General features: G+C 37.1%; 1 protein-coding gene across 1 annotated transcript; it reads left to right on the top strand.

The window, feature by feature from the left end:
- Positions 1–5,630: 5,630 nt before the first annotated feature.
- On the top strand, positions 5,631–18,089 carry NABP2 (nucleic acid binding protein 2). The gene is made up of 8 exons (XM_070934878.1): positions 5,631–5,725; positions 6,062–6,156; positions 7,569–7,673; positions 8,794–8,932; positions 10,318–10,389; positions 12,784–12,865; positions 14,749–14,812; positions 16,417–18,089. The coding sequence occupies exons 3-8, from the start codon at positions 7,595–7,597 to the stop codon at positions 16,611–16,613; spliced, it is 633 nt and encodes a 210-aa protein (XP_070790979.1). The 5' UTR covers positions 5,631–5,725; positions 6,062–6,156; positions 7,569–7,594; the 3' UTR covers positions 16,614–18,089.
- The last annotated feature ends 650 nt before the right edge of the window (positions 18,090–18,739 follow it).

The raw sequence follows: 18,739 nt of genomic DNA, 5'->3' as shown, positions 1-18,739 counted from the left end.
ACCAACAGACCCAATATTGCAGAATATAGTCTCATGCTATATAACTAAGCTCCATTTCATGCGGAATAAACTAAATTATTAATGTATTTTAAATAGAACACTATCTTTAAATAGATTTTTACTGCAAAAGCATTTTATTAAAATAAATTTGATAAAAATAAAAAAAATCCAATTTAAATAAAAAAAATTCCGATTTAAATTTTAAAAATCTGTTTTGTTTTGTTTTTTTAAAAATGATTTTTATTCACCCTGCCCTTAGCCATGACAGGGCTGGTGGGCTGTGGCTGCTGCCAGACACTGTCAGCCCCTGCACACTCGCTGCCTCCTGTGTGCGCGCCGGAGGATGCTCGGCTGGGCTGGCAGTGGCTGGTCCCTGGCCATCTCTGGGGCAGCTTGTATTTGACATGTCTTCATTAAATCAAGTGTTAATTGAAGACTTATAAGACAGGAGTGGCAACAAAAATGCTGACAGTTAAGATAGATCATCCACACAAAAGCGATGAAAAATTGCAGGTACCATTCAGAAAACGTTTCTTTATTTCACACAAGTGCATTAAGTTCATTACAACATACGATATATTGAATTATGAAACATATCTGTTCGTTATCGAAGTGCACATGTTATTCATGTGTAGGGTCTGTACTCCGATTGGTCATTCGGCAATAAGTCTCAAGTTCATCTGTTTAGATAGGCGTTACATAGGTGTCTTCTCCAAAGGCACCCACTTATGTATTTACAAATACTTAATTATAATTTATATTAGCATTTATTTTAAGTATTAGTGCCAATAATATTTATTTATATTTAATTATATATTAATATTATTACTTTATAATTCAATACGTCCATCGTGTGTTGCAACGGACATACTAAATGCATCTGTCTCGCTGATTATCTTAACTGAGGCATATTTTTGTTGTAGGGTTTATATTATGAGCATCCTGAAAAATCATGCTAGGGCTTGTTTTCCAGTTGGGTTTTATTTTTGGGGAAACACAGTACCATATTTGGATTGCAACAATTCAGATGACCATAAGATGGCAGTATAGATACAAAAAACCCAAACTTCATGCTATCATAAAGTAGTCACCTGGACTTTTATATCCCAGTGTATGGTAGTGTAAGAAGTCAGCACCCGACCCCCCTCAGAAAGGAGGCTTTCCTAGGATCAAATCGTTCACTTCTCTCTACTACCAGGAAAGCACTTCAGACAGTCCCTCCAACAATTAAGTTTTATGAATTGTATACTTTTGTATTTATTTAGAAAACTGGAGCATTCCATTCAGTATCCATTTACATGGATTTACATGTATTTATACAGAGCCAAACAGCTCCATCATAAACAAAACAACTTCAGCTACAGTTCCCACAGAAGGCTGAACTGTTAGGATTAAAAGCGGAAAAACAAAGACTCCTAAAATCTACATTCCCCATTCAGCTCCAAGGACAGGGCATGACCTCCCAGCCACAAAGGGAGTCAGACAGCAATAATTAGAATACCAAAAAGGGTACACTCAAGCACAGGTCAAAGTATAATTTCACAAGGATCAGGCATCTCAATCACAAAGCCCCCAAAAATATATAAAAGCCCACCTACTCTCAACCCCCATTTTGTCAGCCATCCCAGAAACATGCTGCTGTCATTAGTTTCTGGATACCAAATAAACAGACTTCCTTTCCTGCAACCTGCCTCCATATTTCCAGCATCTTTCTCCCGGACTGGAACCAGACCAGATTTTTCTTCTAACAGTAGTTTGTAAAAATATGGGTGACCACTAGATGGCAACAAAAGGATACTATATATTTATAATTACACCTGTTAGCAGTATACATTTCGAAATAATTTATTATATATGAATGTTGACTATTGACCTCGCCCTCATGTCTTGCTCTGCTGCCTCATGGCATTTATTTTCCTGGAGAAATGAAGGAAGAACACCAGGTATGTATGCCAAGAGTTTATACTCCCAGCAGGATCACTTGAGGCTTAAAGGTCATCCCAGCTGCTTACTAAAGCAAGCAGACATCTATATTGGACAGCAGTGATACAGGACGATGTTGAAGATAGATGAACACTTTAAGGAAAATGACAAGGATATAATTTCATGCTGTGGGGGATTAGGCAATACTAAACCATCTCTGTATTTTACCAAGAAAACCACATGGACAGACAAGACAAAGATTTACAAAATAAGGCCAGATGAGGAGCTTTCTAGAGGAATAGTACCCAACATCAGTGGTGAAATCCGGCCGGATCTATCCAGCTTGCGCAAACCGGTAGCACTGGTGGTGGAAAGTTCCGCCCACTCACCGGGATGTCATTACGTCCCGTTTTTGACCCTCTGCACACGCGCAGAAGGCTATGCGCATGTGCAGAAGAGGTACGTGCGCTCACACTCCCAAAACAGTAGCGAAGGTAAGTGCATTTCACCGCTGCCTAACATGCTATTGTGGAAGAGCTGAAGATCTTTTAGAGTAGTGTACTTATGCTTTTTATGATGCAGCTAGATTAAAAAAAATCTCTAACATCCAGCTGCTGATGTCATGCAAGAAAAGAAAATCCACAGCTACAAAGCCAGGATTACAATGGGCAGCAGGATATAAGAAACATGAACATGGGAAAGCTGAATATGTGAAAGATTAAATCAATCAACTGCGCATTAACATCTTGGGCATCAGAAAACTGAAATGGATTGGTATTCTGACATGCGGTCAGAAATTCATTCAGTACTGTGTACTACACAGGACACACACACAAAAGGAGTAATACTGTTGTTTTTAACCAATGATGATTGTGGAAAAGAGATTGAGGAATTTTCTGATCAAGTTCAATCTGCAATCAATTTATAAGCAAGATGTGCTTCTTGTGGTTGGAGACTAGAATGCAAAAAAAAAACCCCAATAAAGAGAAAAACATAGTTGGATTATATGGCCTAAGAAACAGAAATGAAGCACAAGAATGATTTACCAATTTCTGGCAATCCAATTTCAAAAACTCAGTTTTCAAGGACATCATCAGGAATCACTTTGAAATACATGACGTCATTGGTAGGGAGTAAGAGGAATTGTAAAAAGAAATTAAATAAGGATCCTTGTAAAAATATCAAGAAATAAAAGAAAGCAAACTAGATCATAATAGATAGTGGAAAAACTGTAACCAAAAAGAGATGAGAGAAGATGCCAAAGCCAAGAAAAAGAAACTTAACTTAATGAAAATTTCAGAGAACTATTAGCAGAGACAAGAAGCAGTATTACATCAATATCTGTAAAGATCATAAAGATGGAAACAGACACAGAAAAACAAGGGTTTTTTTTTTCAAAAGATCTCTGAATTCCAGGAGATGCCAATTTTCATTTGGAATGATAAATGAATCAATTGGAGAGATGGTAATTGAAGATTAAAAAGATGGGAAAATGTGCTTAAATTTGTACAATAAACATCTCAGCATCTAAGATATCTTAGAAGATATTCCTTTTTTAGAAGAACTTCTAAGACTAGAAGATGAAGTTAAAGCAGTAGCTGGTCATTAGTGAGAAGCTCACAAGAACTGAGGATATACTGTATTTGCAGAAAAATAACAAGCGACAGACAAATCAGTAAAGGATGGAACTGAATATGATTGTCACTGATGCTTCATGGGATGCTCTCTTTTCTTCATCTGAACTTTAAAATATTAAACGAGTCATCAAACCTTTAGAACTGGGAACAAAAGTTTCTGAAAAATGCTTCTATGTTGTAATTCCTCTTCATAATATATATTTTCTATGGAGGAAGGACCTAAGTATTGGATATTCAGTAAAACCTCAGTTTAACGAACCATTTGAGTGGAGTGTGTGTCTATTAAATCCAAATGTCTATTAAATTCAAATTCACATCATTGTAAACTGCCAATTTGTAAAGACACTTATTCCTGGGGAGGAAAGCTATGGCAAATCTAGATAGTTTACTAAAAAGCAGAGACATCACCCTGCCAACAAAAGTGTGTATAGTCAAGGCTATGGTTTTCCCAGTTGCAATGTATGGCTGTGAAAGTTGGACCATAATAAAAGCTGAGCGCCAAAGAATTGAGGCCTTTGAACCAGGGGTGGGTTCTACTTACCTTTACTACCAGTTCGCAACCTTGGCCACCTAATGAGAAGGAAGGGCTCACTGGAGAAGAGCCTAATGCTGGGAAAGATTGGATGGAGTCACTGAAGCAGTCGGCGTGAGCTGAAATGGACTTCAGAGCATGGTAGAGGACAGGAAGGCCTGAAGGAACGTTTTCCATGGGGTTGCGATGAGTCGGACATGACTTCGCAACTAACAACAACAAAACTGCCCCACTTGCTAGGAGTCAGGTGCCAGTAAATAATAAAGAAGTGAGCTGCCCATGACAATGGATTGATGGAAAAGTTCCAAAGAACTGTATAATTGACATATTATTACACAGTGAATGTTTGGTTATGAATTCCCAAGCTGTCTCAGATCCTATGGAAAGGAGGTTGAAATCACCTAGTAGTAAGAGGCTGAGGAAACCCACAATTATCCTTTCAGCATGGAATGTAACAACAACTGACAACCTGCACAACAGTTAGGATCTTCTGGCAACCAGTTGCCACACTATGCCAATCCTGTCATGGGGTTGCAAATGATGCAGAATAAAACACCTCGCTGGATAGATCTCCATGAAGGAGACTCTTCCCCTTCAGCCAGCCAGATCTCGGTAATTAGAATATAGCTAAAATCTCCTGGCCTTTTGAATAATCATGTCACATCAATGCACAGATAATCTTATTAAAGTGAAAATAGGCAGATGTATGTGTATTTTTATTAAATTCAAAAGCTATAACTATGAACAATACAAAATACATATCAATGTAAATCTAACCTTTAACAGAAAATGCATTCAATAAATTAGGGATATTTTGTGGGATGTTACAAAGATGCCCATTAATTGTACTGTCTGTTTCTAATTTTTTGCAATCAGCTTGTGCCCATATTTAAACGAAACCCAAAAGGAAGACATTCAATGATAGACTAATTTCAAAACTGATGGAAATATTGCATGTCTTGAGTCCGCTAGTTAAATTCTTGAACATCAAGATTTGAATATATTGCAAATTGTTTTTTGGGGTAGAAAACGCTCTGCTTGTAATTAGTTGTTGGCAGTCAAAAATTGAGATAGCTATACTTCCATCAATACGTTTCAGGATATTTCAGAAGATCTTAACAAACACAATAGATTTTTAAGACTTTAAAACTGTTAACTGATAAACAATTTGTAGTTTGTTCCCATGCAATTTTCATCTGTGCACCCACAGTCTTTCTCTCCCTCCTTCATCTCTCCGTACAGTACCTATTTAAATCGTACAACAGTTGAGCTACTCCACGCATCTGATAAAGCGAGCTGCAGTTCATGAAACTCTATGCCTTGCATTAAAATCTGTTTTAAAAAATGCTCCAAGCTCTATTTTTGCTACCATAGACAATTGCGGATCTCCCCCTACAATGTCTACAGTTGTTGGTACTGTCACTTTAATGCTTTATCAGCTTGCAATTGGCTGGAAGATTGGAACATTCCTACATGTCGAAGGGCTGTCTTGTGCTGTGATTGGCTGGATTGGACGCTGCAGGATACTTCCTGGAATGTCTGCAAGTGGACGTTCATCTGGCTCTTTCACTGAAAAAGTGGTGATGGGGACTTTCTTTTATGCAAGATGTAATTAATAGCCATGAGATTATAGGTAAGAAGAATATGCGTTTTCGGCAGACTGTTTGTTGCTTTGGACATAGCACAAAAACATATGGACATGTTGCAGGGCCAGCAGAATCCATGTTCAGTAGGAACGAGTCTGCTCACTAGCATATTGACTTAGTTGTTCTATTGAACTTTTAAACTATCTTTCATTTAATTGCATTATTACAATGCAAGCATATTATTTAAGAGCAATGGTATCTGCTTCATACGGAGAGGCATCCCTTAGCAAAAAACTGCTAGAAGATGTAATTTGATCAGGAGGAGGATAAATGATTCCCTAAGAAACAATGCAAAGTACTTTGTTTGCTTTTCTTTTTCACAGTGGAATGAAACCTCTGACCAGATCAAGGATGCTACACAACCTCCCTTGAAACTGGCTTTCTACATGTGCTGAAAAATTATTAAGTTTTGTTCAAAGTAGGTATTCTAACAAGGATCAGTGGGAGCTAAAAGCTGATAAAAGCTGCATTACTAGCTTTTATAAAAGACCAGAATGAGCTCATAATTTGAAAAGAAAAAAATCGACAGCAGCAGTTTAAATATGGATGGAATTTGGGAGTGGATGTGGGGGAGGGGAGGGTATATTTTATAGCCATCTTTTAGATACTTGGATTGATTACACTCAAGAGTGTATTGGAGAGACGAATTTTCTTTATAATTTCCCAAGGAGTGTCAAAAAGCTTCTGCCCTGTTATAGGGAAACAAGAAATCTATTAAAAATGTGATTTTATGTATGCATTCTAAGATTGTAATCAGTAAAAGCTCTTACACTGTCTTTTGTGATGAGTTGATTAAAACTGTAGTGATTTTCTGTGTAGCTTATAGAAGTTGTATGTAAAACATTTGCATTTCAAATCTCTGTCAAGGAAGTTTGTCATAAATGTATAGATGTGTGTTTTATGATCATGGAAATTAAGGTGTGCTTGGGATAGAAGATGTGTGTGCCTGAGGATGGTATACAGAATTCAGCCCATATTCCTACACATATTTCCAGTAATATTCTGCTTCTTTCTTGATAGACAAATATTGTAGAAATTGATTTCTTGCATATGTACTTTAACTCCTTGTTTCTGTTGTTTTTTATTTTTGATTTTTCAAAGTTTATTTTCCGAATTAGGTATGGTTTGGATAATATTGGTTGGGTTTATATATTGAGCTTAATTTGCTTACCAAATCACACTTGATTGGATTCACACAACATACTAAAAAAAGAAAATAAAATTATGCCTTGTATGTTAAAATGTAGAGTTTATTTTAAACCCTACCTTCTTTCTTCTTTTACAATTACTTGCAAGATGTTGATACTATTTTGCCCTCTTGTGATTCTGACAAACTGGAAAAGCTTCTGTGAACAAAAGCTATACAGAATCACAAAGCACTTGCAGAATAATATTTGAAATTATTTGTTTTTAAACATCATAGGCTAATATGTCAACTATTCAAGAGAGAAAGTGAACAATTTTTAAACAGATGCTTCTAAAAGTACAGATGTGAGGATGTCTGCACATCACTGTACTTTAAAAGCATCTTTTTGTTTAAAAGTGAGTCATGTTCACTTTCTCTCTTGGTATTGGGCAAAAATATATCAACTTCTTGCAAGTAATTGTAGCAGAAGGAAGAATGTGATAATGGGAGGAATAAATTTAACTTACACATCTTGTATGTGTATGTCTTTATAATCTTGCACATTTAGACATGGGCTGTGTTTTATATCAGTGGAAGAGTACATAATATCTTCAAGATTAAAGTAGAATAGTTATTTACTATAAATCAGCATTTTCTTATTTGTTCTATCTATGAATATAAGACTACTTAAAATTATTTGCCAGGTATTGGAAATCAAAAGCCATTTAACATGACAACAGAAACGTTGGTGAAGGATATTAAACCAGGCATGAAAAATCTAAATCTTATATTCATTGTGCTGGAAACAGGTAAGTCACATGGAAGAGAAGATAGGTTTGCTTTTTTAAATCACTATATAAGCAGTTGGGAGACCAAGCTACATGCTTATTTCACTAGAATGCTTAAATTCTGGATAAAATATTTTACTGCCTTTTTTGTAATTGCTTTGCAATGATTTCCTTTCCCTCATTGATTAACTAATTGCTGTCATATTCCAAAAAATGTTGGTTATTGACCAGACTAAAAAAAATTCATTTAAAACAAAATTATTTTTTTTAAAAAATGATACTTTATATAAATGGACAGATAATTACTGAAGTTTTAATGCTCAAAATAACATTAGTGAAAGGTAAAACATACCAAACAAAGCACATTGAACTATTTTCATGATACAAAGCAGAAGTATATTTTGTTGAGCTTAATGCCAAAATCTCCACTAAAGTATTATTTATAATGCTAAAAAAGAAGAAAAAACAACATCCTTAAGAATAATATACTTAATATTTAATTTCTGACTTCCCCCTTTGTACTCCGAACAAATTGTAGTACCTATTGGCTTGTAAATTTAAAAAATACTTTACAAAATTTAATATAAGTTACATTCTAGGGAATTCAATGATATCTACTTACAGTACACCTAAGTGGGTTTAAAACTGCAGTCTTATATGAGGGGGAAAGTAATACAGGTCTTGTTTAATGATCATTCATTCAGTGACTGTTCAAACTTACGACAGGATTTGCTACAAGGAATGCCAAAATTGCTGTTGCTAGCAATAGAGTTGTGAGGTTGCATTGTATGACCTCATCACTTAGTGATGGAAATCCTGGTCCCAAATATCCTTGTTAAGCAAGGACTACCTGTATGGCATGATTACTGCTGCTGATCATGAAGACATTTCTTAATGATAAGGAGAAGCAGACTGAACTCTCAGCAAAAAGAGTAATTTTTAGATAATCTAAACGATTTACTTCCAGTTTTACACACACACAACAGAAGCTCAGTATTTAAACTTCTGAGCTTAAAGGAATATGCAGATGAAGGTGGGGTGTATTCGTAGTGAAGCAGTGACGGATAAAAAAACCTCTCCTTCACTCATGATAACAAATCCTTGCAATTTTCTTGAATTGTGGTTCTTGTTCTATCACTAGGCCGGGTGACCAAGACAAAGGATGGTCATGAAGTACGGACCTGTAAAGTAGCTGACAAAACAGGCAGCATAAACATCTCTGTATGGGATGATGTCGGAAACCTAATCCAGCCGGGCGATATCATCCGACTCACCAAAGGGTATGGGGGATTTTTCCAAGAGGAACAGCTTGGGAGAAGCTGAGGGAAGAGTTATTTTTGAAACTGTGGCTAAACCCGATGTCAAGAGAGCAGCAAGTATGACTTGGCTGTTTTGTGGAATGTGCTCAAATTATTTCATACAAATTAGTTATTTAACGTGTTTCACCACTTTTCTAAATTTTGTTAGGAAAGTTTAAGGGAGTGGGGGGTGGATTCTGAGACTTCTATATGTTGCTGAGCTATTATCTTCCAACAATCATCATCATTGGCCATGCAATCTTGGGCTACCAGATGTTTTAGATCCAGCAGAATAAGCTTTCATCAACCCTAATTTAAAGACTCTATAATTCTTGGAATCAGTCTAATCTGCAACATTTAACCTAATTCTTAGACTTATATATATTTTCTTCTGCAAATGTACATGTTGTTTTTAAGGTTCATTTTCCTCTTATTTACACAAAGGCAGATTTAAGCTTAATTTATGCATTGTCCTTGGTCATAACTTAAGTTTGCTTAATTTTGGCTTAGTATATGGAGTTGAACCCAGCTATTGTGGTTTATAAACCATGATTTATGGCTCAGTATGTAATTTGAACCCATCCAATTTTGCTTATTCAGTAAATGATAGTTAACCAAACACAGAACACATGAATCTGCTTATTAAAAGTGGTGTACAGGTAGTCCATTTTTAATGACTACAGTTGGGACTGGCAACTTGGTTGTTAAGAGAAGCAGTTGCTAAATGAAACCATTGCTGTGATCTTATGATTTTACTTCAGCTTTCCTCTGGTTTAGAGACCTACAAGGGTTGAGAATGTGAGAATTGGTTGTAAAGTTTTTCAACACTGTTATAACACTGAACAATTGCTAAATGAGAGTCACTAAACAAGAACTACCTGTATACAAGCAGAGCACCCTGTAAGATTGCTCTGACCTTTTTTGATGTTCTGTACAAATATGAATGAACATGCTAGCAGAGACCTAACACATTAATAAATTTGCCATACTCTGCAGTCAGCCCAACTAACTAAACATTTTTGTTCAATTCCAATAATTGGAGCAAATCTAGAAAACTTAAAAGCATGATCCCATACATAGCTCCTTGGAAGTAAGGTTTTTTTTAATTCAAGGGTACTCCATTGAAATTAATCTGCTGAATTCAAGGTATCACTGGTTTCAATTAGATTTAAAAACATGTAATCTCCTTTCTTGCACCCATTACCATGTTTGTGTGGAAGGTTGATTTATTTCAGTGAGGGACAAACAAGCACTGTACAGATAGTATGCAGGTAGAGTTTCATGCGATGCACCAAAAAGACAGATTTATTTTTGAGAAAAACTAGGAATTGTGTGCTGCTTTTTAATCATGAGTTTTTCTTTATCAGGTACTCATCGATTTTCAAAGGCTGCTTGACACTGTACACTGGACGTGGAGGAGATCTGCAGAAAGTAGGAGAGTAAGGTTCACAGTTTATTTCAATGGCTCTTCCTAGGATTAGGGGATGGTTAGGTGGATTTTTTTCCCAATGTTGTGCAAAGACAGATTTTTGTTAAAGAATAGTTCTGCCCTAGAAGACGTTAAGTATCTGAAACCGTGGAAGACATCTTCTTTTGTTTCTCGGTTGAAAGGTATTGGTAACACATTACCATATTTCTAGTTACATTTAACAATCCATCTGTCATTAGGAAATCACCGCTTGATTCACAGCTCTAGATATGCCACCACTTCTTAATTCCCTAGGATAAATGTCTCCACCGTATGCTAGATTTAATTTTCATTTCACTTTGTATCGAGATACATTTTATGTTTTGTCTTACAGTGAATCTCTAGTTTTTCCAGTAATATTTCATTGAGAAATCTCACACTGAATTTATTACAGTTATTTGTGCTGATAAAGATTTGTTATGATGATTTTTATTAAATCGCTTTTGTGTTGCCATATATTAGCCATTCTTAGATCATTTTATAGAACTATAGAGGTTCACCATCCTTAGGATAAAAAGACATGCCTTGGAAGAAAAATGTGAAAAAGGACAAGGAATATATATTAAGTATGTGCAGGTCAAAGAGGAAAAGGTAATTCAGAATGCATGGGGGTGATCATGTAACTCCTCTTGAAAATTTATTTTATTTTAATCCTGCCTCTATCATCTTTATAAATAATTAAGGCAGCAAATACATATTTGGCAGCATATCTAATACACCTTCCTCATATTTTCCCAACAACAATCCTACAAGATGGTTTGGACTGAGAGAGAGTGACTACCCCGAAGTCATTTAGCCAGCTTTAATGCTTAAAGCAGGACTAGAACTCATAGTCTCCCAGTTTCTAGCTTGGTGCCTTAACCAGTAGACCAAACTGGCTCTTTCACTTCATAAAATTTCAGTTTCATGAAGAAGATGCATCTTTTCTGGGATTGTACAAATGCTGCCTCGCATTCCTTGAAAAGATGTGTTTGATTTAAGGAACTGCCAGCAGGTGCTATGTGCACCCTCTTAATTCACTTGATCTCTCCCCCTTTAAAGCCGGATCTCTGAACATCTGAAAGACTACTTCACAATCCTCAGTTTTAATGTTAGAACTATCTTGATTTATTTATTCCACTAACCATGAATTGATCTTAAATGCCCAGATGAAACAAGTTTGTCCAAGAAGGTCAAATAAAGCATTTCCTAATTCAATTCAATTCAATTCAAATCAAATCAAACCTTTATTGTCAATGCACAACATATATACAATGAAATTGAATGAGCCTCCCTTGGTGCAGTCTCCCCCCCCCCCGAAACACAAAATACATTTCAATAACTCAATAAATGAAAGAAATAGAATCCCTAAACCCAAATAAGTAATAACTAACACACATTCCCATATACATATACATATATATATGTAACATTATATTATATTACATTGGTTTGAACATGTTGCATGCCCTGCAAGTCTATCATATTATATGATAGTTCAGTGATGGCTAACCTTTTAGGCGCCGAGTGCCCAAAACGGAAGGTGCGTGCATGCATGCATGCACACGTGCCAGAGCGCTAAAAACCTGATGACCAGCTGCTGAGTTGGGGCGACAGCACACATGCCCACAGAGAGGGCTTTGTGTGCCACCTTTGGCACGCATGCCATAGGTTTGCCATCGCGGTCCTAGTTGATGTCTGAGATAGAGCTACCCACCCGCCTCCTTTGATTTTCAACAGGAGCTCACTGTAAATAATCTTGCCTCACTGTTAGTATCTACCTCTGGATCTTTTTCATTTATTAACAATATGAACATTAACGCCAGATTCATAGTGTTGCCATTGTTGGCTGGTCAAGTTTTAATTTCAATAGCTTGAGTTAATATTTTCCTACCTTTATTCTTTCCACCCACCTCCCTTGAAAGTCCATTGTTTGGAAGAGCAGAGCTTTTAAAAGTTTGTATTTGCCAGAGAAAAGTTAAAGGTAGTTAAAGGATTGTTTTGGATGGCTATTCCATCTTGCTGCACTACAAAAAAGGGACATTCTTGCACCTGTTTGTGGGGGAGGGGCGGCAGTCTTCAGTTTATCTTCAAAGGAAGCTTAGCAATAACCCTTAGGATACCAGATGGATTATCATCTCTGTTATAATTTCAGTGGTGCCTCATTTTGTTTCCCTTCTTCTGTCTAACTTTTTTTTTCTTTTGTTCTCAAGCCACTTTGATTGTAAGACTCAGGGTTTCTTTTTCAAACGAGCTATAAGCCGCTATAGGACATATTGCGGTTTCATTACGACAGAGCAGTATGCATTATTGAAGAGTGGGAATTAAAAAGAACAAAGAAAAAAAAATCATCAGTTGAATGACAATTGCATCTCTTGCTCTCTAGGTTTTGTATGATTTATTCAGAAGTGCCAAATTTTAGTGAGCCAAATCCTGACTATGTTGCCCAGCAGTCACAAAACAAAAATGTAAGTATAAGAATTGCCTTAGTTTGGTTGTTTTCAGTTAGTGACTTATATGACTCAGAGATAGTATAGGTTGGACATAATCTTTAAAACTTAACTATGAGTGAAGAATGATATGTAGAGTAATAGATTGCTTCTAAACACACACACACAAACACATTTGTGTATATATGTACACACACATATATATGGAAATTAAGGAAAATGCAAGGATCTTTGTCTGAACTGATGTTGAGGTGTGAAATAAATGTTTAATGATGGATTTTATAAGCCTAAGAACCATTCCTTGCCCAATCACATGATGACTGGTACTTTTCATGCCATTTCTTTTTGCTGAAGCAGAATCCTTTAAAAATATGATAACCAACTCCTGTTGCATTTCTTCTCTTTAAAATCCCATGCTTGTTTTACATTTTGTAGAAGCTGGGTTTTACATGTGCCTATTAAGAGAAAGTTTCAGCAGGTGGCAGCATTGGCCCAACTTGGACTCAGAAGCTAAACTAAAGGAGACTTGCTTATTACATAGATAGGACTCTAACAACCACTATTGGAGATATTGATTGAGCCAGGAAGTTGAAAAATGGGGGAAAAAACATTCTTGAAAAAGGAATGAGAAAGACCTCTTTAGTTCTGTTGACAGTGACATATACAGTATATGGTTGCCTCCATAAAGTGCTCAGAAGTCAATCTCAACTGAGGGAGCGTACACAACCTAATTGCACAATCTAATGCAGGACAAGTGAGCCCTATGTTTTGGGCTTCAACCTCTGCTAGTCCCAACCAAGGTCTGTAGATTCAGATCATCTAGAGAAATGACTACAGAAGGTGTCATGGATCTCAAGTGTCAGGCAAGACCAGGGATGCAAGTCCCACATGGAAGCAATACATGTGGTAGCCATTAAAAAAAGTCATGGCTTCAGTTATCTAATTACACCAACCACAGTGAAGAAATTGACCCTTCTCATGGACACCCGAAGCTGGGTAGCCTATCCTGGCTTTCCTTTTTTAAAAAAGGGGATAATAAACTTTTCAGGTCTGAGAGAGTTCTTGCATGTTTAAGAGCCACTTTGATGAAATGTGAAGGGATAAACAGAAGCTGAGGGGGTTCTCCTGCATGATTTTTAAAAGAGTGGTGTAGTGGTTAATGCATTGGATTGCACTGAAAGAACCTGGATTGAAGTCCATCCTCAGTCATGCAAACTCACCAGGTGGATTTATATACAGTCTCAGCCAAACATGCCTCATTGAGTTATGGGAACAAAATCCCCATATTTCCAGCCTTGAGTTTCCTGAGAAAATATGAGAATCGAATCTAATAAATAATAATACAAAATCTCAGGATATGGATTTGGCAAATTGATTGGATGCCTGAATGGATCTAACTCAACAGTATGAGTAGGACTTTAAATGGGAGCAAATTTATTGGCTAGTTGGCTGGACTCATCTCTCAGTAATATTTTCCAGATAACATCTTAGTAGATAATATCTTGCCAGCCAGATTTTGTTGCCTTGTTGTAGAAGAGGTTTTTGTTTTGTAATTTAATATAGTTTATGCTTTGGAAGAGCCTAATGCTGGGAAAGATTGGAGGCAAAAGAAGAAGGGGACGACAGAGAATGAGGTGGCTGGATGGAGTCACTGAAGTAGTCGGCGTGAGATTAAATGGACTCTGGGGGATGGTAGAGGACAGGAAGGCCGTTGTCCAGGGGGTCGTGATTGGTTGGACACAACAACAACATAGTTTATGCCTCCTCCTCTTCTCCACCCATTCTGAATCTACATTTAGAAATTCTGGGTGGTTTGGTTTCCTCCCTGACTAAGCCCCAGGGTCTTTTAAATCTAGAATTTCTGCATGGGTTAAAATAGTTGTTTTGGTTCTGTCTTATAGACACCGAATGACAATGCAGCCCCTACAGCCTCTCAAACTACAACAGGACCTTCTACATCAGCAGGTAATACATCTGGATCCAAGCTAGTGAGAGAAAGATCTGCTCTTGCCTTGATGACATTCTGACAATCTGATTTATAGATTTATAAATAGGGTGGGCTAATTTATTGGCTGGCTGGTGCATAAACATGTAGCTGGGCTTGCATATAATATTACATCATAAACTGGGACCTTTTGTTCCTTCTGCTCATTCATTTTGATAGGTTAATTATCATTTATTTAGTTTTAACTTATTGTTATATAGAGGTAGTCCTTGACTTACAATCATAACTGAGTCCAAGATTTTGGTTGCTAAGCAATGCAGTTAAGTGAGTTATGCCTCATTTTACAACCCTTTTTGTGACAGTTGTTAAGCAAATCACTGCAGTTGTTAAGTGGATCATGCAGTTGTTAAGCAAATCTGGCTTCCCCCATTGACTTTGCTTTGTCAGAAGCCAGGTGGGAAGATTTTAAATGGTGATCATGTTATCCTGGGACAACGCAACTGTCATAAATCCATGCCAGTTGCCAAGCACCCAAATTTTGATTGTGTGACCCTGAGGATGCTGTAACAGTCATAAATGTGAAAATGTTCATAAATCAATTTTTTTAGTTCTGTTGTAACTTCGAACAGTCACTAAACAAATGGTTGTAAGTCAAGGACTACCTTAATTTAGATACTGTGGTTTATAAACCATGATTTGTGACAATGTTACATAGGAATAAAATTAGTGCTTTTGTTTGGTCAACAAGCCATACGTCAATGGATTAGTCAGGAGGCCACATGAGTTCTCCCAGCATCTCAGGATTTAGTAGCAGAGAAGCCAGTCTTCACTGGTACAATATTTATGTGGGGATTTGAAAGTAAGGGTGGAGAAGGGAGCGGGAGGCCTCCAACCTTCACCTGAGACTTTTCTCAGACTCCCAAAAAGTGAAGTGAAATGGGGCCATTAAAAGATGGGTATGATTTTTGGCTGTTGGGACTTTTTTTCAGTGGTAGAATTGGAGCACTTTATCTTCATGAGGCTTTCTGTGCCCATCCCCCCTTCCATTATTGTCTCTCCTTGAAAAACTCAGAAAAATGAGCAGAAGGGCATTGTGATGATCCTTGGGGGTGTTCAGCTGCTCAGGGAAGTAAGTTGCTGCCCCTGAGAAGGCTGCTAACCCTGCTTAGTGTGATGTCAATCTCAACTTCTGAGCTAGTCTTCGTTTGATTGGCAGCATACGTACAGAGCTGTGGCCTAGAGACCATGGTCTCATTGCCTGGTGACTTACTGCAAACTTGTAGAAGTTCCTTCTTGGAGAATCATCTGCCAGAGGGTCTAGCATTTGTACTCTAATCAAAGAAATGAAATCCAGGTCCAAAATCAAGTTATCTAGAAACCAACAAGCAAATGTGACCCCCTTTGGCTTCTTTACCTTTCCACCTATTTTTGAATCATTTTTCTTGCTCATACTCCTTTGGCCTCCTTTGTGGGTCCTTGTCTGAGAACTCGGTACAGGATTTTTTTATGTAGGGACAAATCTTTCATAATAACTCTGCTTTTCAAGATTACACTGAATTTTGTAGCTTCGTTGATCTTGTTTCACTCATATCTTTCTATGTTCCTTTATGTTATTTGGCTTCAGCTGCAGAGAACCAGAATGGCAATGGGTTGATCCCCTCTGGTGGTGCTCTGCACCAACCCAGCATCTCAACCCATCCTACCACCAGTCGCATCACTAGGAGTCAACCCAACCATCAAGGTGGAAGCTCATCAAGCATAGGGTCATCCTCAAACCCAGTCAGCAATGGCAAAGAGACACGGAGAAGTAGCAAAAGATAGCAGGGGCTGTAAATTCAGGAAAGTTTTGGATACCTCTTTCCTCCACTGCCTGCAATACTACTTTGTGCCTCCTTCTGAGGCAAAACAGCTGCTGCTGAGAAGTCATGGATACACTAAGCTGAAGTAGAGACTATGGGAACAACATAACGTTTAACCACTGAAATGTATTTTTAACATGGGGTGTTGTGATTGGGTGAGATATAACAGTCTTCAGTGTTTCTACTGAAAGGTTTGGCTTGCCTTTTAGGAATCCTCAAATATAGTAAATTGCACTCAATTTTTGCTGGAAATCAATAACAATTGACCTGCCATCTGTTTACCTGACAGTATTTTGTTCCTGTCCATTATCTTCCCAGAGAATAAGCTCCTGTGAGTTGGGCATGAGTTTTTGCATTTAGGTCTGTACTTCTTAAAGCTCTTTACTTACTCTTTTTAATCTATGAATTGGAATGAATATGATTCATAACTTCTCAAGGAAATGCAGTTGGTGATGCCATGCTTTCCCAAACAGCTTTAGGACTGGCCAATAACAGAGCCTTGTCATGTCCAAGAGCCCTGGTAGCGGCGTGGTTAGAATGCAGTATTGCAAGCTAACTCTGCTCACAGTCTGGAGTTCGATCCTAACGGGCTCAAGGTTGACTCAGCCCTCCATCCTTCAAAGGTCGGTAAAATGAGGACCCAGATTGTTGAGGGAAATATGCTGATGTTGTAGACCTCTCAGAGAGTGCTGTAAAGTCTAAGCACTATTGCTATTGCTACAGCTATTCCCCCAAAAGTGACACTATAATTTACAGCAAACTTTAGAGAGGTTTCTGAAAACAACATGGTAAAAGTACAGCAAAGCCGACAAGAAATTAATCTTTGTTTAAAAATCCTAGCTTTTAATTGTTATGAAAGTTAATGGTTTTTAAACATTTAATTATTCAGATACAGATATTCACCACTATTGCAAACATTGATTATTGTGCGGAGATATTGAATTTTTTTACATTCCAGTAGAACGTAGAATGGGGTTGGAAGGGATCTTGGAGGTCTTCTAGTTCAACCTCCTGCTCAAGCAGAAACCGTATATCAGAGGCTGTATAGATTGAGCTTCCTGACTACAGTCACTGCTCCTATTTTGGGTCTTCGTGCAGACACAGTCAAGTGAAAGATCAAGTCTGCTTATCTTTGAACTGGAAGACCTATACAAATTTTTAAAAAAGCCAGTCAGAATCTTCTGACATTGTAAGAGTGTTATTGGGCATTTGTCATGTATATTTTAATTTAATATCTCTTTCCCATATCCATAATTAGAAAACGTAAGGGGCTATCCTAAGCCAACATTCTGGAAAGCTTTCAGGAAACTATATATTGTCTGACTCTCACTTATTTGAAGAAGTATGAACACCAGCCTTCATCACAAACAGATCTAAGCATTTTAAAAGGAAGAGGGAGGTCTTTACCCTGAAACTGTTGCCAAAGTTACAACCATTGTAATGCCAATAAAACATCAAAAGAAATGTCTTACTTGTTGCTTGTAATTATGAATGAATGCAGCTGCTTAAGCATTTAAATATGTTCTTGAAATGCTTTGTTATATAGTTGTTTGGCTCCTCCTCACCTTTTTGCTCTTTTCCATTGTTGCCCTTTCCAAAATAATTGCTTGAATTAATTCTTAAAAAGAACTTCATTGTTTACGGTAGTGTAGTGTGGTTATTGAATGTGCTAAATGAACAATAACATCTATGAATATTTGGGGAATAAATTTTAACCTTATCCTTTGAACATCTCCATGAAGTGCAAATGCTTAATGAGATGAAACTATGGATTACAGGAGGTCTTAATACTTAATAAACCAAAGCCATAATATGTAATTTATAATTACCTGATATATCACAGCTAATTTAACATTAGATAACACAAGATAAATAATGTGAGTCTGATGTAGTCTGTGTTTTTGTTTGTGGGTGACTCAGTTGATATCATGGAAAGAATGGAGACATTGGGAATTAGATAATATCTCAGTTCTCTTGTCCCATCTGAAGCAAATCTACTGATGCCATTTTGCCAAAATTGTTTTCCTCTCCTCTCAAGGTTTGAAATATCAGATTGGCGTTTCCTTTTCAGATGAAAATATATTGTGC

This window comes from Pituophis catenifer, unplaced genomic scaffold, assembly GCF_029215685.1.
Source record: "Pituophis catenifer annectens isolate HBS135680 unplaced genomic scaffold, rPitCat1.0.hap2 SCAF_2, whole genome shotgun sequence".
Classification (NCBI taxonomy): Eukaryota; Metazoa; Chordata; class Lepidosauria; order Squamata; family Colubridae; genus Pituophis; species Pituophis catenifer.
The sequence above is the reverse complement of the archived record's forward strand: the minus strand, read 5'-3'. Positions and strand labels throughout refer to the sequence as shown.